The following is a 22,503-nucleotide window of genomic DNA, read 5'->3' as shown; positions in this document are numbered from 1 at the left end:
AAGAACGCTTCATATGTATTCTTAAAGGAAGTTATAGATTTACCCGATACGGCATTCCATAGCCGTATTCTGTTATTCGATCCTGTTGCTAGCATTTTAAGTATGGCCAAACCCGGCATGTAATGAAAGCCAACAACGAGGATATTCCATCTATTCATTTATTTAGCCATTCAGCCCAATTTAATGGTATTATTCAGAAGGTCTGATGGATTCTGCCAGTAATAGATCGCGCAATGCATTCCCTAGTGAGTCAAATACGTCAAGGAATAGAAAGAGATAAGTGTATATGTACACTCATTATTTGTAGATAAATGTCCCTAAGTATAGTCCTTGCAGATTATCTAGGTGCTTTTTTATGATTGGCTGAGTTTTCTTAGCAAGACTGCAATTACGAGGTGTGTCATATGAACCAAAGCCCCCCGTGTAGCCCAAGGAGTTCTTAAAAGCCGGGTCATGGCGAGGCGCCTGGTTATAGTTTGGTGACTTGATGTCACTGATGACCTTTTCCATTGCCAAGACACTATATCCTTCGAATAGACTTCTTGGTGGTGGGTCAAGCAGACGCATCGCGTTCATGCCCTTAATAAGAGCACCCAGCGACATAGAAGAATATTCAAAGGAGCATCCATTTTCCTCCTTAGAAAGCTGAGTCTTCACTCCATTAAGACTAGATATGAACCCGGAGATAAGTTGCTGTCTTGTTGCATTAAGGGTATCTATAGCAATGTTAGAGCGATTTAATTAAATGGCACGCTGTTGTAAGAGTTGTAGCTATCATCTGCCTTGAGCGGTGATGTTTGGTTGCTGCGGTGCCTTTTTGCTGGCAAAGGCTGAGGGACCTTTGGCTTCTATTCATGGGCTATTTAAAGTAGGCCTTCAACTATTCTCGCTGATGAGCTTTACCACCTAGGAATCTGCCTTGCAAACACCATAACGACAGAGAAAGTGTCAGATATCATGAATATGCCTGTAATACGAATTTCTTTGCACTATTCTTGACTCCCGTGGTGGCTCTTACTCTGTGAAGCCACTTTCTCTAACATTGCCTAGTTTATGCTGTGCTTTATTCCGTTACTCACGGTGGCGTACCCACTTGTTTGTGTCTGGCTGGAGACAGATACAGACCCTTCTTCAGTGTTATCCCTAGAGAGAGAGGCCAGGAAGAAAGCAAAGGTAAAATATTGCGATCGCTGCTAGGGTCTGCGGCACAATGACCACACCCTATGCTCCCCTGTCCGCTTGTGTCTTGGGAGCGGAGCTCTTTTGACTCTAACGCTAAAAATTACACTATGAAAATTATCTTTTATTGCAAGGTGGAGAGCTCTATTATGTATGCTGTTATTGTTTGCACTCTTTTGTGTGATACCCGACTTCTAGCTTCTAGGTTAACACTGCCATCAAGCTTTCCTTCCCATTCTGCTTCTGATGCTTATTGTCTTCTTTTCATTTTCCATGCTTTATCAATTAGACTAGAGACAAATTGGCATGTCCTTTCTGTCTGTTTACTCAGCTTAACTCTCTTCACTCTAGCTTCTAGTCGCTATCCAACTGGCGGATAGCCGATAATGTCCTCAGTCTCTACCTAAATCCATTTCATTTATACCACTTACCGGTTCCCCGCCGGTGCTCTCTCTATTTTCCATATGCTCTTCGAAAACAGCTAACCCATCATCCATGTCAACCGACTCATTATCATCATAATCACTCTCCCGGCTATCAACACTGCTATTTCGAAAGCGAGCAATCTGGTGTATGTTTTGAAAATTTGAGGTATTCGAAGCAAAGAAAGAATGGCCGTTGTACAAAGTCCGTCGTTGGCAAACAAATCCCATGGGTGTGCACAATGTCGAGCGTCTGGCGCCTATACGTCAACCATTCCTGCAAGAAATTGAGCGAGTTCTTGACAGGAAATCCGCAAGACATGAAGGCCGTGCCATTGCTCATTCCATCTCCCCCTTCATTAGAGATGATACCCAGCCAAGATAGCAAATACTTGTATTCAGAGTAATCAAAGTAGAGCCTTCCGGCTACTATGCCAATCTCAATGGTGAGAAATTCAGGAAACAAGCGGCCGTTAGTCCAGGAAGGGATAGTATAGTAGACGAGGCTGTTGAAATTTTGCATAGACCTGGTCACTGGTGCCGCATAACAGAGTAACCAGACACGAGGCTTCTTCTGATCTCTCAGCATCGGCATGATGGATTCAAGTTCTTCGGATATGATGATGAGAGCGGTCTCAGTTGAAGGACTCCAAAGGACCCATTCCACGGGTCGCTGCATACAAGGTCAGGTACTATCTATAACAGCGAAAATTAGAGTCTTTCTTACAAGTATACCAGGTTCTGGTTGAAATTTAATTTACGGTGAACAGTCGTGTTGGCAAACTCTCGCGAGACAAAAGCCTTGAGGCCGTCTTCTTGACCTTAAACTTTGCGCCCAATTTTTGTCATACCGATAAACTCAAAGGCTTGCAAGTATGGGCCTCCAGCTTCCAATTTTCCAGTAGCGACGAAAGACTTGATGAAACCAGCAAGGCCAGGAAATTTGCGTGGCGTGTACTGCATGTCGCTTTGCTTTTCTCTGACCTGCTCAACCTCAAACTCAACTTCTCGTTCTTGTTCAACTTCCATAAAGGCTGCAGCAGGAGTTAACGCCTGGCTTGATGAGGTATATCTTTTCTTATCAAGCACAGAAGAGAACGTCTGCAGCTGTGCAAAGTCAAAGTTGATCTTGTCCGTTTGTGAAGCTGAGAGTCTCGTGCAGTAAAGCTGTTCGAGCGTTTGATGCTCCTGAAGTCGTATGACGCCGAGCAGTTTCTTCAAGGCAGTTTGATCGGTGAGGAACTCGGGGTGCTTCTATAACACGTTGGTGCGATGGTAAAAGTTGAGACCCTGTGCAATATGGAGCGGCATCATCTGCTCATTGAATTTGCAGCTCTGCTCTAGCAACCAACGAACCACGTCGACTAAAGTCACGATATGGGCTCTCTTGAAGAATAGGTCACCTCTCGTATGCTCAGTTCAAAGGTCGAGTATGCTTCGATAGACTTCTGGGGGGGCTACAAAGGTGACAGACTGAGTTGATCCTAGCTGGCGCAGTCTCATTGCCGCTGTATTTGTCAGTAAAGAAGTCTCAGACTATGATCATATTGGAGACTCACCCTGAACAGTCTGATCCTTTGTTTGACCAAGACTCAAAGTCACCGCCCCTCTGGCGTAAACCGGAAGCTTCAAATCTGTACCTCGAGTATGTCCTTCATCAATATAAATAACACAAAACTCCAAATTCTCTGCAAAAGGACTCGCAAGAAGCGGCATGGGAGTCTTTTAAAACTTTACTCAGACCAGAATATCATTATTTTTTCCAAAATACATGGCGCCTTTAGCATCCGTATCAATGTCAAGCCAAGCTCCAGCGACGTCATAATTATTCATTTCAAGAATATGAGCACCAGCATCAATCAGAATACGTATCTTTTCCCGATGCAAAAGCCTTAAGATCTCCTCCTCTATCAGATAATGGCCGTTCCAATCAGCTGCTTGAATGCATCGCATGTTTCGGTCTTGCATCAAGTAACATAGTACCTCTACATTGGTCTGAACGAGACTAGGTAAATGGTCTTGTTTAATCGTCTCTGGGAGCATTCTCTTATTATCATTCATACCACTAAAGCCTGTTGTTAAATTCTGTGCATGCTCAGCGTTGCGAAGGGAAGCCTCGTTAGACATTAAAGGTATATCCCAGCCGGATGCCTGAAGTTTGATGCTAAACTGCTTAGCATGGACTGGGAAGACAAAAGAATTCATATAATCATTGAGAATGTTACGATCTACTCACAGGTGCTTCCATAGCTGAGCTACTTGCGCATCGTCATCCGGGTTGATCAGATTCCAATGCTGAAGATTTTGTGGCAACGTGTTGCAGCTGCTGATCCAGCGGTCGAATTGTGCTGCCGAATCATCTGCTTCGACAACCTGCTTTAAGCTTCTGTAAATCTGAGCTTTTGTCAGGCCGGTCTGGTAGAAAGATAGGCATGTAAGCAGAATTGCAGTGTCTGGGTGACCATACTCGGCCGTCTGCAAGGGAAAACCCTTAGCTTCAAAAGGCACGGCAATAGGTGATCGCTCGGGATGGAGGCCATATTGGACATTCCAGCGCTTCTTCAAACATAGGAGAATTATACGCTAAGAGATGAGTCCACGGAGGAGGTGGAGACTGCCCGACCTAAATGAATCTTCTGTTAGCGACATGGCCGCTCTCTGCCAAATGTCTTCGGTGACATTGGCACCACGAATAATGAACTCAACGTCCCCTCGAGCAGATCGATCATCGGCATCCTTGAGCTGGAGCATGGAGAGTCTACCTCACAGACATCGTTGACCAATAGTTCATTAAGGGAATCCTCTGGTTCCGGCCGAAGGAAGTAAATGATGGGGTATCCCCCATGTCTCCGAACCACCTCGACCCCGTCCGGAAATTCCTTTTCCAAGCGTTCAGCGTGGCCTTCGACAAGTGACAGAAGTTCTTCAACTACAAGCCAACGGTGAGGGTGTCCATCGACCGCTGTCTGAGGACCACTGGGGTATATCAACTGTGTCTTTACGGAAAGCGTAAAGTCTGACTTATCAAGAATATCGCGGCACAATTTATCCAGCCACTGCTGGATCTGAACCATTTTCTGGGCAGTCTGAGATTGATTATCCGCCAAGTGTTGCAGGTCACTCAACTTGAAGGATAATATGTGTTCTGGAAGACAAAGCATTACACCTCCCGACTCTAATGTGCTTCTATGCAGTGCCTGATATCGTTCAAGTGTTTCCGTATTGGCTGGAGACCGCCGTGTAAATGGAATATGACGAATAATACGCCCAACCAGTCCACCAAGGCGACTCTGGATGATCTGTGCGGTCTGAAATAACAATGCCTTGGGAACAATGAGCCTACACAGGCTTTTCCTATCTGCCAATACTGAAACTGCCATGGGCATGATGCAAGACATCTTGCCTATACTATTAGTTAGTATTCGCCCAGCACTTACATATATGACTATTGCCAACTGACCTTGCCCCATGTTCATTTGAAGCACTGAGTTAACTCCCGACGGGGGAGATATAATGGCCCTGGCCACGTCTACTTGCGATTCCCTGATCAATATATCATTGTCAACCTCTAAGAGGAGCCATTCCGCGTTGTCGATCGGTTCCCAGTTCGTGTGACCCTCATAACTCTGCTCTTCATCGTGCCGGCGATCATCACCACAGAGGCGCGCGTCCTCTATTCGAAGAAGCCGTTGTAGATGTGTAATTGCGATTCCGCAACATACCAAAGCCTCCTTCATGCCCTTGCCTAGGCTCATTGGCATATGGCTCCGCAGCTGCTCAAGGAGCGCCACTTGAGAAATGCACGGCCATAGGTTACTGGCGTGAAGCCATGCAAAATCAGGCTCACCCTGAAGCAAGCTTAAACTAATCGTCTCCATGACTTCGTCAAGTTCATCCCGCGCAGCAGCAATCTCCTGAGACACATCATTTGCGCGCGCAGCCTTTTCCAGAGACGGTGGAATCACGCGATCCTTCATAAGTGCATCGAGGGAGTCTGCAAGATCCATTATATACTGATCTCGTGCTGATCCTTTGTGTAAAAACGGTTGGATTATTCCTCTCAGCATTGCGATTTCTGGAGGAGGAGCTCTAGCCGCTGGGGGCGCGATAAGCTGCTCAGCCCTTTCTCTCTTTTTGCGACTTTGCCTCTATGCCATTCTTGCTAATATCGATGGATTGGGAATGTAGGATTTTGTCATCAATCCAGCTGTTAGACGTGGTACTTGATAGGGATGCTTCATAGCATTTGCTTTAGTGGGTGCCAAGGCTCTAGGCGTGGACTTCCATATACGATTTTGCGCTTCGCTAGTCATCACGTCTTGACTCTCATATAATTGCTCTACCTTGAGGTCGAGCTGCAGCAAGTAAGCAGACAGCTCTTGGTTGCGTAAAAGTCTGTGCATCTCTGCCTCCAAGCCCATCCATGCCTTGGTAATGTCAAAAAATCGTAGAATCAAACGATCTGTCAGTCCTTCAAACTCCTCTAGAGAGGACGGGATAGCAGGCCACTGGCTAATTAACAGATTTTCTATCTGATCCGCCTCACTGAGAACATATGATTCATACATAGTCTCTTCAAGCGGCTCCTTGTGGTGTCTTTCCTTTTTCCAGATATGAGCAAGGAATGATGATATGGCATCTGTTTGGCTATGATAAGCTTCCTTAATTGAAGCGTCCGAGGCTCTTCGAAGACAGTAAAATCTATGAACAGCGATTGCTGAGGGGCCGTGGTCGCGTATCCAAGGTCACTTCGCTTGGCTTGCGTTACAAGCCACATGATAAGATTTATATCAGATTACTCTCCAAATGCAAGTAGAGCCATCATGAAATGGGTGGTGTAACTATTCGATAGGCCATGCGAGCGACAGGCCTGCACGAAAGAGCCCCACAAGGGCACTATCTCGCTATACAGAATCATCTGGACGTCCAACATGGTTGAAGGGGGCTGAAACCCTCCAATCACGTCGCACTTTCTCAACAAATGTTCCAATTTTACAAGTTTCGGAACTCCATCGTTTCGATCTTGCAGGGCTTTGATGGTTCGGTATACTTGACAGCTGCCCTTTGACGTGGAGTCACGATCTCGGGGTCTGTACGCAATATCTTGAGCTGCCAATGATAAGACCTTGGATTCGTCGTTATTGGAAACACGCTCATAGAGCTGCCGTCTGATGATGCCACGCATACGAAGATGGGGTGTCGCTCTGACATCTTCGAAAGGAGGCTCAGTCTCTGTGTCAGTTGATATTTGTAAAGTCTCGAGCTTTTGAGATTGCTGACAAATGTTGGCTACAAGTGTGCCTAAAATCTCATGCTGGACATTCATAGTCAAGTTATTATCCCAAATCACATTCTGGTATATCTTGCTGCCCGGTGGATAGTAATATCGCCTCGGCCCAAGGCGCTCTAGTATGGACAAGATCCTCTGTGGGGGAGACTGTAGTGGCGTCCAAGGTTGACTGGATGTCGCGATCAAGCAATGACGCGCTTCTTCGGATCCGGTGCGTCCTGTGAGCCCATCAGGGATAGGAAATGATGTCATAGCGTGCAGTAATGCCTTAAGATAAAGGAGCAATGGCTCTGGGGCGCAATCAAGTCTACCTAGGACTTGATTGATGTCGAAGCGGGCATACGTGGCCTCGTTTTTCACCTTGACCGAGGTGTGGATGTCTCGCTTCTCCCAATAAACTGTCCCAATGGGAACCAGGACACTCCGCTTCCTGTGATTTCTGACACTACGCAAGACTAGTTGATTTGTCAAGCCGTGAAACGTCTCCGCATCTTAAATCGGATCGATCTCAGAGTGTAGCTGGAAAGATTGAAGCAACCCACGGAGATTGACAAAGAAGCTGACTTCCAGGCGCTTTAATTCGACCCAGTATCGGCTACTTGCTAGTGGCCGGTAGATTGTTAGCTTATCAACGTCCTCGAAACCTTGAAAGATGCCAGCGATCTGAGACCCGACTTTACAATGTGGATCTATTAAGATGCTGCCCGATTTATTTCTAATAGCTTTTCCTTGTAGGTTGGGACGAGATCTGGCTTTGTTCCGGATAGCATTCCTCCCGCGGACATCGAGCACCCAGTTGGACAACTTCTCCTTCCATATCTGGGGCTTTTGCCGCATCTGAAGTTCTCCAGTGCTCAGGTTGAGCCAGTGTACGCAGTCATCAACCAGCCCAGACGGCAGATCTACTACCGCTCCCGTTGGCTCTCTGAAGATGTTACGCGACACGTGCTCGAGAAGGGAGCCTTTGAAGAGCGCCCTGATGAGAACAGCTCCGTCCCTGGATCCAAAATGGATCTCGTGGCCGTGGACGTCATTCACAAGTTGATACTCCATGCCCGCAAGCCCCGAGGGTCGTGTGAGCAGGTGTTGTCGGCCAAAGAGCTCTTGTACAGAGAAATTTTCTCGCATCTCTAGAGGTAGTCTTCCAAGTGGCTTCCCATCTACCAGTAAATGGCCCTGTAGCCAGTGGTAGTGAACAGTTTGCGGGGCCATTGTCTTTGTTGCACTGGTCCGCGAGACGAGCCATGAGTTATATGGCGATGGGAGAGACTTCCATTTGGAATAGTTCCGTTTTGCGGAGCTGCCAATGTCTACCCACGTTTCGTTAATGGCATCTCTCAAAGCAGAAATATGAGTAGTAGCCCATGTCTTGATCAAGTCTCGCATAGAGTAGGACATTAATAGGTCCCGCTTTAACAAATGCCTAAGGTCCATAGATAACTGGTCGAGGTTCACAAGGAAGTTCTCTGACAGCGCAATAGATGCTCGGAAAAAATGACGTGCGTTCTCTTCATCTAGCTTTACAAAACCCTGATCATAAAGAAAAACCGCAAATGTCTGTCGACAGAGAAGGGCAGCCCAAAAGGCATATTCGGCTGCTCTATACACCACGCCCCCGTCATCTGTCAATCTCACTTCGACCCGGAGAAGTGTGAGCCAAGTAGAGATTATTGCTCTTATTTTTTGTATCAATGCGGAAAACCTTTGGCTTGAAGTCTTGAGGGCATAAGGTGTACAATCTGAGACAAAGAGTGATAACAACACTCATGCAGGCGGTCTCACGCCAGTTCGCTGCCAAAACATCGAGTCTCTTATGCAACTGCTCTTCCATTCTCTAGCAAAATGCATAATCTTGGAAGACGAAGTGAGATTCGCGCAAGAAATCCGACTCTTAACGATAGGGTCCAGCTTGAAGTGTAATGTAATTGATTAGGCTCATCGTAGTAGTACTGCTAAAGTTCATATTCGTCGCTCCGAGCTCCACCAGCAGCACCAGCCAACGTTGCCGATGTCCCGAGAGAACTCTCTGGTAAGCTGAAAACTCATGAGTTGACATGCCAGGAGGACATTTCACCTCGATGGCAGCAATCTCATACGAACTCGGGCTACATATGTTATCCGTGGACTGAGGAGGCTTCTTGAACGGATTTGAAATACTTCTTGGAAGCCAGGATCCGAGTAGATGATGATACCAAGGCACACTAGGCAGATCTTCAAACCAGATGCCGTTCTCTGAGTCATAGAATGAGAAATTCGGTCCAAACGGCAGCAAGATTTCTTCTTCCCTTTCGGGGAGTTTCATCTCTCTATAGTGCGTCTGAATAAAAGACTTGGTGCGAGATGCCAGCATCAATACTGAGGATGGATTTGACACCCAGGAAGGTTCAAGCTGCTTTATTTTAGTTAAATAAATCACTGGAGCATTGTCACTGTTTGATAATGCCTGGCTCCCAAGTAATATTAGTTTCCACGTCGTTGTATGGTAATCCGCAAGGTATTGCGGTATGGCAAGTTTAAATAGAATCGCATTACGTTGAACTCTATTATTAACGGGTGTAGGAAGTGGAAGGAAGTCCTCGTGTATCCCAATTTTGAGTCGCTTTCTAGAGCGCTTTTGCCAGCACTTCGTGCAACCACGAACATTTAGGGTGCCGTCAGGCTCACGAGCGCAGGTACAGACACCTTTCTGGATCTCCTCAGTCAGCTCGTTGTACTGCTTCATGAGAATATCCAGCTGGTTAACCTTCGTCGTCTTGGATACGGCCGAAGCGGCATTAATTTTGGCGCCAAGAGCAAGCATGCTGCTTCCTGGCTTAGTTGACCGGACAAATTCCGCAGCAAATGAGTGAGCGTGGCTGGGCCTGTCGAAGATGGTGCCATGCTTTTTGCCGCACGTCTTGACCCGTTTTGCTAAATATTTTTGCACTGCCAAAAGACGAACCATCTCGCTAGTAGTGGAAAAGCAGAGGATGTCAAGTGCTTGTGGGACAAGCACACGGTGGTATTTGAGAGGAAGAATTGGGCACGCTGCTGTAGCAGCTTCATCCATTACGTTGTGCCTTAAAAGAGGCCCGATAGGCAGCTGGGACAAAGTAGAGGATATGAGCGCGCTAGTAAAGAAATTTGTTCTCAGGAGAAGCTTTCGACGGTTACAGGACGAACCAAACTTTACATTAAAATCTATTTTACGGAATCGGATATTATAAGTGGCAAAGCTGGTCAGCGATACTTTGAATCTTGTTAGACTGGGCAAGATGCAGAATTGGATGAGTGTTGTAACCTTACTGTTAAAACTATCCCAGAGACGGATCACGATAGTATTGTCTTGAAACTGGCAGTTCTGAAGGAAGTGTTTGAAAGAATAGGAGAAACGCATTGAAAATGGCCCGTGGTGGGAGATGTTAGATAATAATTAAAGAGGTGAGGAAATAAAGCAATAAGAGATGAAACCGATGTTTAAGTATAAATAAGTAACTGGGAATTTAATTACTAGTTATTGCTAGAACTAAAAGCGAAATAACTATTTAATTGCTTTTTCTTTAATAGCATTATATTAGTTTAGTAATAAACCGCTGTAGTAAATATTACATGAGTCTTGTAAGCAGATCCCTCATCCATGTTCCTGGCCTTCTCTCCATGCCCCTTTATCCAAATCAACCAAGATTACAGCTTTAATCCATTGACAATTGCAAGTTGAGGTCATTACATACGACGAGGACCTTAATAACACGGACAACCTCAACCAAGAGCAGAAACGACTCTTTTTGCAGTATCCTTTGCCGATCCAGGATTCTGGCCAGTAATCAAGTTGCCATCTACCACGGTATACGAAAGAAATGGCAACGTGCCCTTTTGATATTTCGCGCCTCGCTTCTTTGCCTCTTCCTCGGCATTATACGGCACTATCTTGCTGAGCCCAGCGAGAACTTCCTCACTCCAAGCAAATCCTGTCATCTTCCGTCCGGTGATCAAGTAGGAGCCATCAGACAACTTAACGTTCAGCAGGCCGCAGTATCCGTGGCAGACCGAAGAAATGACCCCTCCCCGTTCAAAAATCTCCTTGGTAATCTTCTGCAGACCCTCGCTATCCGGGAAGTCAAACATTACTGCATGACCGCCCGTGAAGAAGATTGCGTCAAAATTGGCAGACTCGAGATCCTCCGGCTTGGCAGTGTGTTCCAGCAGTGCCATGCACGCTGGATCAGCGAGCCAGGCTTTGGCCGTCTTGTCGTAATTCGGGAACTTTAGGGAGCGAGGCTCGAGAGGACAGAGACCGCCTAGGGGGCTGACGATGGTTTGTTCGAACCCATGGTCTTTAAAGACGTGCCATGCGTGTGTGAGCTCAGAGAGCCATAGCCCGGTGGGGTGAGACGGGTCCTCGTATTGTTTGACGTTGGTAACAACGAATAATATACGTTTGGGCATGATGACAAGTGTTTTCTCTTGTCGCAAATCCAACACTTCTCTTGTCACGGTCACAAATGAAATCGTATAAGACTAGTTAAGTGAAGTGGTTAATCACGTGGTGATGCTGTCAAGTGTTTTGTGGATATATGAGCCTGTCGTACTGAACCTTCATTCTTAGCATGCTTGTAGCATGCCCGATGGTTCGGCTAAGACAGAAGCTCCACTCTAACCCTGGCGGATTCGGGGACATTTAAGTTCTTCCGATTCTCCGCAGGACTACGAGTAGTACAAAGCCGCGTCCGGAGCTGGAATAATTCGGGCAAGCGGGAATAAATGGGGAAAGTCTTCAGGTCTGGGGTACTTGCAGAGCGGAGTATGAACAAGACAAAGACGTCACTACTGGATCACGGAAGGTCGTAGTGTGAACGTGCTTTGTACTTAAACTCCAGTCAAGCCATGGTCCTAACATTGTGAAATATCCCTTCCTGTCGCCTATAACCTCTTCAATTTAAAACTTTGAATCAAAATGCCTTACTTGAAATTGCGAGATGGCGCAGAACTTTTCTACAAAGATTGGGGTAACCGTGACGGCCCCATCGTTACCTTTTCCCATGGCTGGCCCTTGAGCAGCGACAACTGGGAGAATCAAATGGTCTTCCTGGCTGAACACGGTTACCGGGTTATTGCGCATGATCGCCGCGGACATGGACGCTCGACGCAGACGTGGCAGGGTAACAACATGGAAACCTTTGTGGACGACTTGTTGGAGTTGTTCAAACACCTGGACATCCAAGACGCAATCATGGTCGGGCACTCTCATGGCGGAGGCGAGGTGACTCGCTTTCTCGGGAAGCACGGGACTAGTCAAGTGAAAAAGGCTGTTCTTGTCGGGGCCGTGCCACCGTTAATGCTCAAGACGGAGACCAACCCGCGGGGCACGGACAAGTCTGTATTCGATTCGTTTCGAGAAGCAATGCACAAAGATCGTGCGCAATTCTTTCTCGACGTTCCGAGCGGCCCTTTCTTCAACTTCAACCGCGTCGGCGTTCAGAGGAGCCAGGGACAGATCCAGAGTTGGTGGCAGCAAGGTATGACAACGAGTTTCAAGTCTGCATACGACAGCATCAAAGACTTCTCAGAGACAGATTTCACAGAAGATTTAAAGAGGATCGACATTCCGGTTTTGGTTCTCCATGGCGATGATGATCAAGTAGTACCAATCCAAGCTGCTGGTATGAAATCTGCGAAGCTGCTGCCCCAGGGCAAGCTCAAAGTGTACAAGGGAGGGTCCCACGCAATTCACAACATCAATGTTGATGAAGTAAACAAAGATATCTTGGACTTTATTCGTTCGTAATTTCTTACTAATAGGAGGCTACGCTCGCAACTATACGAGTAACTTCTTATTTCAAAAGCTTATTCTTAAGTAATAGCTCCTTGCTTGCATACTATGACTGTGGTTTTCTCAATCTTTGTGACAGGGCATGGCAGAATTTGAAGAATCACACATTGTTGTCGATATAACGTAATGATCGAGATTTAATCGGTATGTTTCTTCCTTGCATCGAGTGTAGAGGCTACGGAAAACAACCAAGAACAACATTTAACGGCTGTAATATTAATGGCGCAGACCAGTCGAGCTCTAGGCTTACCAATGCTTTTAAAACGGTATATTAAGATACTGATTCAGGAAATGTAGCCGCTTCGGGGCCGATACCTGCTCTCCTATTTGTTGCCTTCTCGAAGTGAATCCCTTAACTGCCAGAGAACACCGCAGAATCTTGTACCGAGTATAAACTCCATTCATGGACTCGCCTAAGGAGACATAGCAGAGGAAGGGCCGAGGAAATCCAAGTTTACCACCCCCTAGCTCATCTTTAATTCTAGCCGCTAGGCAGTAAAAGCATTTTTTATCTCTAAGTCGTATTTAACCGGTTTTATATATATTAAACAAGCTATCTAAACAAGGCGCACTCGGTGCACGCCCCAGAACTACTCTGTCTACGCTCCTCGCGACCGCTAAGCTTATAGGGCAGTTTAGGTCCGCAGCACTGAAACTAGTTATTTTTCCACACAAGAAACCATTTTACAGTGCTTCTAGCCCTGTGTTGCCCAAGGCCAGATTCCACAACATACCCACATTCCACGAGGTTATCAAAACAACGATCCGTAGTGTACGGAATCCAACGTCTTCTAAACAGTGTGACTAGCCATGAATTAAAGTCTAATTAATTAACTATAAAAAGGATTAACTTATAGTATTAATAAAAAGCCACTGTTACAACCTTGACAAGATCAAGAGGCCTAGCGCAGTGTATCCAATAGTATAATATTACCATATATAATCAGGTTTTAAAAGGTCATATTATATATAATATAGGCAGAGCCTTTATCATATTATATAAGGTCCATATAATATAATTATAATATATAGTAATATACACGGCCATATTATTCATGTAATAGTATAAAGAAAATAAAATTAATTATAGACATATAACAGCATCCTAATTAAAGTTATACAAGTTATAAAATATCTTCACTTATATTAAAGTTATTATTAGTAAAAGCTACCCTGCTGCCTTTACTTAGCTATAATTTAAAGCATTCTATTACTTTAATACTTTTAATACTTATACAATTCCTATAATTTATAATAGTAATCTTTATATTTAAAAATAAACACTTTAGCTCCGCTAATATTACTAGAATAAATAATATATTTAAAGCTATAATAAATAAAGCTAGGTAAAACTTCCTTTAAATAAGCTTAAGCTACTAGAATTATAGATCTGTTACTTCTAGTATAATTAAAATAAGAAAATATTTTATATATTTATTTTAATTAAAATAAATCCCTCTTTTTTACTATACCTATTTATAAATTTTTTTTTTAATTTTATTATATATTTTTAACATTTATATAATAATTATTACTATAGTAAATTTATATTTTTTAATTTAGAAATTTAATATTTATTTTTAACAGGGTTCCTCCTAATTTAAAAGCTAATTATTATTAATATAATTGTATTTTTATTATAAAAATAACATTAGTATTATAATATAAACTAGTAATTTATTTATTAAGCTATAATACTTATTTAACTTAGCTTAGCTAAAATTATAATAAAAACTTATAAATAAGTTATTAGTATATTTTTCTTTTATAATCTTAAACTACTTAAAAGAAAAAAATCTATTATTAGTAATATTTTATTTATAATTATATTATAACCTTTTATCCTTGTTATAATATTATAAAAAAATAATAAAAAATCCTGGAGTTTTTATAAGTCTTATTAATCTTTTTTTAATAACAGGTTATTATTATTCTTTTAATATTAGTAGTAAAAAAGGTTAATTACAGTTTTAAATTTTGTTATAATACAGATTATTATATATTAAAAGTTCTAGCAAATAAAATTATCTTATACAAGGTTACAGCTGCCACTAAGCTTTTTAAAATTAGCCAAGTATTATAAACTTTATTAAATATATACTATAATATTATATAATTTTTTAAAAAGTTCTTTACATTACTATTACTCTATCTCTAGTTTTACAAGCATTATTAAAGTGCTTATATTATTCTTATTTATAAAAAAATTCTTATTAATATAAAAAAGAAAAAATTAAATAACTAAGTTAATAATATAACTATTACAGTGTAAGTAATAATATTTTATATTATAAATAATTTAATACTAGTTAAAAAATATTATTTACAAGTTATTTAATATAAGTTATAAGTTATAAAAACATTATAATTTATAAAACCCTGTTATATAATATATAAGCTAGTTATATAATATATATATATATATATAAAGCTTTTATTATTATACTATTATTATTTATATTATTTATTATAAAATAACTTATTTTTAAAGTAATTTTATAATTATTAATAACTTTTATAATATAGTCTGTTATATTTAAGCTCAAGTATTTACTATTAAATTCCTTTAAAGCTAAAATAAAATATTTTAATTAGCTAGATTTAAATATATAATATATAATAATATTAAGAATTATAATAGTATTAAGTAAAGTTTAAAAATTTATTATAAAATATATTTTTAAAAAAACTAATTAAACCTTGTATTTAATTTAAAGTTTTTAAATCTTATATATTTGTAAAATCTAGCTATATATAATTAAAAAAAAGTTTAATAGCTAATTATTAATTTTTAAATTTAAAAAGTAAAATAAAACCTTAAATTTTACTTATTTTATTATATAAAAAAAAATATTATAAATTATAATTTATTATATATATAATTATTTAAAAATAGCAGGGTTTAAATTATAAGTTATAATTATAAAAAAATAATAGTATTTATAATTTATAATTTACAAGGCTTTTTTAAAAGTATTAATAATAGTAGCTTATATTAATATAATACAAGATTTTTAAGTAAAGAATATATTAAAATTATACTAGTTTTTTAAATATATTAAAATAATAGTTATTTTACTAGATTTTAAATACTTTTTTATATAATACTTATAGTATTATATTAATTTTCTTTTTATATTAAAAATAATTTTATTACAGTTAACAGGCATATAATACTATACTTTTAAATAGTGCTGTTTTATAACAGCTAAGGTAATTATAAAAGAAAAAGATAATATTAAATTATAATATAATAACTTAAAATTATTTAATAGCTTGCTTTTAAGTTATAAAAGTATATTAAAAGATTATAATAATATTATATTAATATATTATAATAGTTTTAGTAAGTATATTAATAATAAATTAAAAGATTATTATAAATAAAATAAAAGTAAAAATAAGAAAAAGAGAGTTTAAATAAGCTTTTAAAATTTAAGCTAATTTTATTTACTAGGGATCCTTGCCTGGCCTACCAGGGAAAAAACTTTAAAACGCAAGTTAAAAAACGCCTTCAGGACTAACCTGTAATGCCTTGAAGACGCAGATATTTAACCTCTTTTATACTTATTAAGCTATAAAAGTCACTATATTTCAGCATTAATACAGCCATATATAGTCATATGCCAGATACTAATATTATACAGTAACTATATGAGAATATAAGGTATAATACAGCTACTATATTATATCATATAGTAATATTAATATATGGTAATACATATTACTATATCGCGAATACTATTAGACACACTGGCCTAGCGCCAGCTTAGGCGCACAGGCATGGCAGAACGTGAGCCAAGCGATCCCTGCACCGCAGGCTTACAATGCAATAAGGTGATCTGGCTTGGATTACTAGAAAGAGGGAACGCTCTAAGGGAAGCCACCTTGTATTTAAGACCGCGATCATTACCCCTAGATAGCTTTCATAGTTCGCTCTCTAGCAAGTAACTCTTCAATCATCTTCACTATGAGGTACAACTTTCAACCACTAGTGAGCCTTACTCTTGCCTATATTATAAGGATTGCCCTCGTCTATCCATCTATTACCTTATCCGTGTGAAAGAAACCCCCTCGCGCTCTTACTAACTTAGGAACCCGAACTTTGACAACGAACCGTTGATTGCCAACCCTAACCCCAGGATATCGTCCCTAGGTTAGCCAGAACGTCACATATAAGCTCCTTCAACCACGCTTTCAACCTCTAACCTTGTTGTTAAGAAAGAGTGGAAATGATATATAGGATATACCTGCGTCCTATTGCTCTGCATCCGCGGCAATACTGGCGAAGGCTAGTTACAAGTCTGCTCGAACAGGAGTCATGTAGCGACACCACTCATCGCCCTCCTACTACTCCTGGTCTAGGAAAGCAGGGATAGTTCGGTGACGGTCAGGAACGATTAGAAATACCGAGTTCCGGTTCTAAATATTTGCCATGGGTCGGGTTGCTCGTGAAGCTGTGTTGTGACCTCAGCACGCGTGGCATCCAACGTGCCGGGGTGGCGGCAAGAGTATTATAGGTCGGAAATCGATGAATTCCGCTCCCGTCTTTGCCATACAACCATGGCCGATAAATGGGAACTAACGCCGGCGACTCGGAGACCCGCGGATATCCTCTTTGTAATAACCTTCTTTTAATAGGTTATTACACAGGCTAAGAACGAAGCACTAGCCCGACGCGGACAAAAATTTGCCCGGCAGCAGTGCCACTCCGCGACTTTTGTACTTCATGTAATAAAGTCAAGCAGCTTTAGTGTTTATTATTTATGTCTTTTTAAAGAACTTCTCTTCGTCTTTCTTAAAGTATCGTGCCTTATTATTTATATAAAAAGGATACTTTTCGCAGATCCTTACCGATTATATTGCTCGTACCCAGTGAACAGCAAAACTAACAAAGTAGATGCTGGTGGGGTGTACAAACCAAAAGCTAGCGTAAGTCTAAATTAAAATCACTTATAAAGATGGAAATTCCATAGGGAGATCACCCAAAGTAGCAATTTTCATATCTACTTTATTTTATTTTATTAGAGCACTCGTTTCTACAATGTCGTCCAAGATCGTTCTCGTCACGGGTGGCTCTGGTTTCATTGGCTCCCACGTGGTTGTCCGGGCACTCCAACACGGTTACAGAGTCAGAACCACTGTACGTTCTGTGAGTCGAGCTGAATCTGTACGGCAAAAGCTCCGGGCCGGGGGGATATTGGAAGAACAGGTTCAGAGTGTGGAATTCTTCGAGATCGACCTTCTCGGCGACAAGGGCTGGGACGAAGCCTGCGCAGGATGCGAGTGCATTCTTCACGTCGCATCCCCCTTTCCATCAAGCGTACCTAAGCATGAAAACGATCTTATCAAACCAGCTCTCGAGGGTACTCTGAGAGCCTTGCATGCTGCCAAGAAGGCCGGAACGGTTAAGAGAGTTGTCATTACCTCTTCATTTGCTGCCATCGGCTATGGCCACGCGAACGGGACGAAGACGAAACTCGATCCATTCACCGAGAAGGACTGGACAGTGCTAAACGATGCGAGGAATCCCGTGGGAGCATATGAGAAGAGCAAGACCCTTGCAGAGCAAGCTGCGTGGGAGTGGCTGAAGAAGGAAGGGTCAGAGATAGAACTAGCGACGGTTAATCCCGTTCTAGTGATGGGACCGTCTCTTGGGGAGGAAGACAATACCAGCTTGGAGTTACCGCGGCGTATGCTGAACGGGGAGCTCCCAGGCTTACCGAATTTGTCCTTTGGTATTGTCGACGTGAGAGATGTTGCGGATTTGCACATTAAGGTCATGGAGACCCCGCAAGCCGCTGGACAGAGATATCTGGCTATCTCTGACGATCTTGCGACATCAGCTAGGGATATTGCGACATTTTTGAAACAAGGACTGCCGGCCGAAGAAACCAAAAAAGTGCCGACTCGAGTGCTGCCAAACTTTCTTCTTCGTTTAGCGTCTCACTTCGATGCGTCTATTGCCATGATTACCCCAGAGCTGGGTCGTGTCAGATACACAAGCAATGCCAAGGCACGAGAAGAGCTGGACTGGTTGCCGATTAGCGCAAGAGATTCTGTATTAGCTAGTGCTGAGAGCTTGAAGAAGCTGGGCAAAGTTAAGGTATAGAAAGGCCGTTGTTTCAATAAGTAGACATATAGGTGGAAATTATATAAAATATCTATACTAATGTATTATTAAATCTTAGCTGTAAAAAGACGTCTAATAAAGTTTATTAAGTTAAGACTATTAACTAGTTAGTTACTCAATTTAATTATATACTTCTCTAGGTATATTATACAGTATATATTTGCTACACTTACAGCGTAACCCACTTTCTTAGGTGTAAGAACTAGGGCTATGAGTAGGCATCTTAGCAAAGAAGGAACGTATGGTAGGCGCTATACGTAGAAACAACTAAGGGGTGTCCAGAATTACTTGGAGTAATCAACGGGTTCCCTCAGTACGCGCCGTGATGGATTGAGGGATACCGCCAAGAAATGTAGGGCAGATCGGAGTTCCTCCAGGCATATGCTTTCGTGCACGGGTTTTGGAGGTTGAGTACAAAAGCGGCTCCTATTATGAATTGATGACACTTATATAGTATTTTCCAAATTGTAACACTGTGAGGAGCCAACAGCAACCTACTGCAAATAGATTTCTGGAGCCGAGAAGCACAAGCTGAACCTGGCTTTAATTGTATAATTAATATTTATCGGCACGATATTGCGCAGGCTTGGAACACAAAGTGCTTCGCATATATGTAGCTGTGCCCCCCCCTCCAGAGCTCCAGCAACACCTGTAAACTCGATAATGAAAAATGCGATTTCAGTTCTCTCCGTATTCCCTCTAGTGCTGGGTCTAACCGCGGCCCAATGTTCTGCAGAACCCCCTATCACCTGCTCCTTCACTATGGCTCCCAATGCATACACACCAACATGCCCAAATATAACAGGGTTTCCATTTTCTTTTGCCGCATCTAATTCTCACCGTAACAAAATATACGACCGTTATTACCATAACTTCAGTAGTAAACTCCACTCTTGAGCCGAGAAGCGCAGGTTCTTAGTAACTTATTGCCCACCAACACTCTGGGTATGGCGGTATGGACGCTTTTGTTGGGGTGCTGTGTTAGGGAACAATGTATACATAGCCTCCATCTAGGCACCAGCTCTAGGAAACCTTTAGATTCATTGTACTTCAAGCCGTAGACGTGGCCATTGACTCACTTCAGATGAGGAAATGTTCAGATAAGCATCGCCACTGTGGGTCTCTAGTGCTAAACCCTGCATGCGGCCTGAAATCCGTGCATGCAAGTGTGTACTTTGAAGGCGTCATCACGGCACTGTTGTACTGCATGTATAGAAAATATTAAGACATTATTGGCTTGCGATGTCCAAGTTCACGTGCCCCCTGTCTCCGTAGTGTATGCTATGATCTTGGGCTCTGCAACACTTTAGTAATCAGCCAAATGTCTTTTTACGGCTATTTACCATGTCTTGTGTTATACACACTTGTCCACGGCACTATGTAGGTGTTGAGCTATTATCTACTGTAGAATTGAAGTCTCTGGTAGTCAAATCATCCGACCTCTAAAAGTGACACACCGTGGATACCAGTTAGCTCTCGATTCCAAACAGGGAAAGCACTCGCCCGAAGGGGGAAAGGAGGAATTGGACCTCAGACGCTATTTTGAGGATCCGAGTGCCAGTCACAGCACGGTATAAGGACAATGTTCCCAATCCGAAATCTTGCTGAGAGTTTACAGAACTTGCATCGCTGGCTTTCCATGACTTGCACACCGCTGGGTTTCCATAACCTGCATCGCTGGGTTTACATAACCTGCACTACACTGCTGGGTTTATATAACCTGCGCTGCATATTTTTTTCCATAACGCATACAGCTAGGTTTATATAACCTGCCCCTATGGGGGGCGGCGAAGACGAACTCTGTACCTCCACGTGGTGCCGCCTGGGAACCTGATTTCTATCATCGAGCAGATTATCTACTCGTAGATTGGCTAACGTGATGGAAGATCAGAGCCAGCACAGAGACGCGATGATGGTGTTGCAGTTGCAAACCACACTGGCACGATGGGAAAAATACCAATGGGTCTGAACTAGATTTATAGAACATAGTTCCCTATTCTTGAGCTGAAGGTTTCAATAGAGGAGAATTGAGCGGCGTAAATGGTGATAGTCTATGTTTCCCAGGGCAGCTTGAAGTTCAAATTGACGAGGGATAAGGGTTGTGGAAACGAAGACCGTGTCCCTGAAACGCTTGGGCCGGTCCTTTGAGTAAAACCCCGAGAGAAGGTATCGCACTATGCCCTGACAGATTGATGCAACAGGAACCCCAAGCAGAGAGCAGTGTTTCGTCCTGATTGGAAGATAGAATTGGATTGCGTGATTTCACTGAGGTCCAGCTGCCAAGTCTGGGGAAGCTGAGTGTCTCATCTAGTCACAGTTGCACACATAATTAAAGATTAGACGGGCAAGATACCGAATGCATTACATTTACTTAACACCACTATTCAATTGGTCTAGCAAACGAGCGTTCCAGTGGACGAATGTCAACCTGTGAAGAATGCCTTTGCTCAACCCGCGCTGTCCATTATTGCGAACCTCATTTTGACAATCGTAAAAAACCTCCGAAGAAACGCGAAATTCGCTCCGAGATTGGAGCATTGTCTGTAGACAGTCCCACTCGACATTACCCGTAGACCTGCTTAGAAGATCCCATTCGTGCCGAATCCATCGCCAACCCTCGTCTTTATCGACAGGATCAAGTGGATTCAACTCCATCATCTGAACTTCCTGGATTGGCTTGAGAATGAGAAGAAGATCGCGAAGCCGGTTCCAAAAGTCAGGAGTATGAACTAGCTCAAAAAGTCGGTCGGCGCTCTTTTGATCAACATGGCGTGAAAAGCTTGCTTGCTCGGTGTATTGGCGCAGTGCTTCTTCGTGAGCTTGAACTGAAAGGAGAAAAGGTATATGGGTATCCCAGCGAGAAGGCATACTGGCAGTGAGTTGGAGTTGATTCCCGTAGAGTCTCGAGAAATTATTGACGAGACCGTTAGCTCGTTGGATGACGGGCGAATATGCTGAGAGAAGGTCTTGAATTAATAGCCGGAATCCGTGGGTTTATCTGGTTATCTAAAAAGAGTGGCTTAGATCTGGATATTGTAATGTTAGCTGTCGCATGGTTTTATTGCTAGTAAAAGAACTAATTCGATTTAGATCTGAGTCTGTAATTAGTTCTTTTACATAATTAAGAATATAAACGCATTTGCTTTTTTCGCTGATAAGGTTAGTTAAATAACTTCCGCTCTGTAATAAAAATTCTTTGCCTTGGCTATTATATCTTATTAATTTTATAAAATAAATATTTATTTTAGAAAATAATATTAATATATATATCTGTAATTAGTTAAAAGAAAGGCCCTTAGTTATATTTCTAGTATATTTAAAATTAAAAAATTTATTTAAGTTTAATTAGCTTGAAAAGCTTTTAGTAAGAAACTTGTATAAGTTTAAAAATTATATTAAATTAGTATTATAAGTTATTTATAATTCTTTTATTTTAAAATCTTTTAAAAGCTAGAGTATAAAATTAAAATAAATATATTAAAGTTATAAGTTTTTTTATTTATAAGTAATATAATAATTTTTATAAAAGTTTTAATAAATTATTAATAATAATTAACTAATTTTAAAAAATTTTATATTTTTTTTAATATTTTTAAAGTTTTTTTTTTTTTTAAATTATATTAATTTTTTTTAAAGCTTATTTATATATTTTTAATAATAATAATATATT

The 22,503-nt window shown here is 41.5% G+C and overlaps 5 protein-coding genes across 5 annotated transcripts; 3 read left to right on the top strand and 2 right to left on the bottom strand.

Moving 5' to 3' along the window:
• Positions 1-1,540: 1,540 nt before the first annotated feature.
• Positions 1,541-9,940, bottom strand: GGI43DRAFT_433343 (DUF3638 and DUF3645 domain-containing protein; the record flags this gene model as incomplete). The annotated part of the gene is made up of 23 exons (XM_083209732.1): positions 1,541-1,582; positions 1,843-2,274; positions 2,370-2,422; positions 2,453-2,816; positions 2,865-3,014; positions 3,048-3,109; positions 3,161-3,287; positions 3,345-3,765; positions 3,838-4,184; positions 4,364-5,004; positions 5,062-5,697; positions 5,818-6,109; positions 6,148-6,349; positions 6,401-6,864; positions 6,895-7,179; positions 7,210-7,382; positions 7,434-8,593; positions 8,628-8,715; positions 8,788-9,047; positions 9,084-9,208; positions 9,248-9,604; positions 9,635-9,752; positions 9,786-9,940. The coding sequence occupies 23 exons, from the start codon at positions 9,938-9,940 to the stop codon at positions 1,541-1,543; spliced, it is 6,954 nt and encodes a 2,317-aa protein (XP_083062376.1).
• Positions 9,941-10,346: 406 nt separating this feature from the next.
• On the bottom strand, positions 10,347-11,483 carry GGI43DRAFT_401757 (type 1 glutamine amidotransferase domain-containing protein). Its single transcript, XM_083205624.1, has one exon. The coding sequence runs from the start codon at positions 11,314-11,316 to the stop codon at positions 10,630-10,632; it is 687 nt and encodes a 228-aa protein (XP_083062375.1). The 5' UTR covers positions 11,317-11,483; the 3' UTR covers positions 10,347-10,629.
• A 169-nt stretch (positions 11,484-11,652) lies between these two features.
• Positions 11,653-13,356, top strand: GGI43DRAFT_401755 (alpha/beta fold hydrolase). Its single transcript, XM_083205623.1, has one exon. It carries the CDS (start codon positions 11,825-11,827, stop codon positions 12,653-12,655), a length of 831 nt encoding a protein of 276 aa, XP_083062374.1. The 5' UTR covers positions 11,653-11,824; the 3' UTR covers positions 12,656-13,356.
• Positions 13,357-17,413: 4,057 nt separating this feature from the next.
• On the top strand, positions 17,414-18,927 carry GGI43DRAFT_401752 (SDR family oxidoreductase). The gene has a single exon (XM_083205622.1). It carries the CDS (start codon positions 17,745-17,747, stop codon positions 18,810-18,812), a length of 1,068 nt encoding a protein of 355 aa, XP_083062373.1. The 5' UTR covers positions 17,414-17,744; the 3' UTR covers positions 18,813-18,927.
• Positions 18,928-19,452: 525 nt separating this feature from the next.
• Positions 19,453-20,000, top strand: GGI43DRAFT_401751 (uncharacterized protein). Its single transcript, XM_083205621.1, has 2 exons — positions 19,453-19,856; positions 19,913-20,000. The coding sequence occupies exon 1, from the start codon at positions 19,497-19,499 to the stop codon at positions 19,728-19,730; it is 234 nt and encodes a 77-aa protein (XP_083062372.1). The 5' UTR covers positions 19,453-19,496; the 3' UTR covers positions 19,731-19,856; positions 19,913-20,000.
• The last annotated feature ends 2,503 nt before the right edge of the window (positions 20,001-22,503 follow it).

The sequence above is a fragment of the Trichoderma evansii genome (assembly GCF_050947405.1).
Source record: "Trichoderma evansii strain SZMC 28006 chromosome Unknown GGI43scaffold_6, whole genome shotgun sequence".
In the NCBI taxonomy this organism is placed as follows: Eukaryota; Fungi; Ascomycota; class Sordariomycetes; order Hypocreales; family Hypocreaceae; genus Trichoderma; species Trichoderma evansii.
The sequence above is the reverse complement of the archived record's forward strand: the minus strand, read 5'-3'. Positions and strand labels throughout refer to the sequence as shown.

Coding starts and splice junctions, on each gene's coding strand:
- GGI43DRAFT_401757 (XM_083205624.1), bottom strand. CDS start 11,316: ATGCCCAAACGTATATTATTCGTTGTTACCAACGTCAAACAATACGAG.
- GGI43DRAFT_401755 (XM_083205623.1), top strand. CDS start 11,825: ATGCCTTACTTGAAATTGCGAGATGGCGCAGAACTTTTCTACAAAGAT.
- GGI43DRAFT_401752 (XM_083205622.1), top strand. CDS start 17,745: ATGTCGTCCAAGATCGTTCTCGTCACGGGTGGCTCTGGTTTCATTGGC.
- GGI43DRAFT_401751 (XM_083205621.1), top strand. CDS start 19,497: ATGAAAAATGCGATTTCAGTTCTCTCCGTATTCCCTCTAGTGCTGGGT.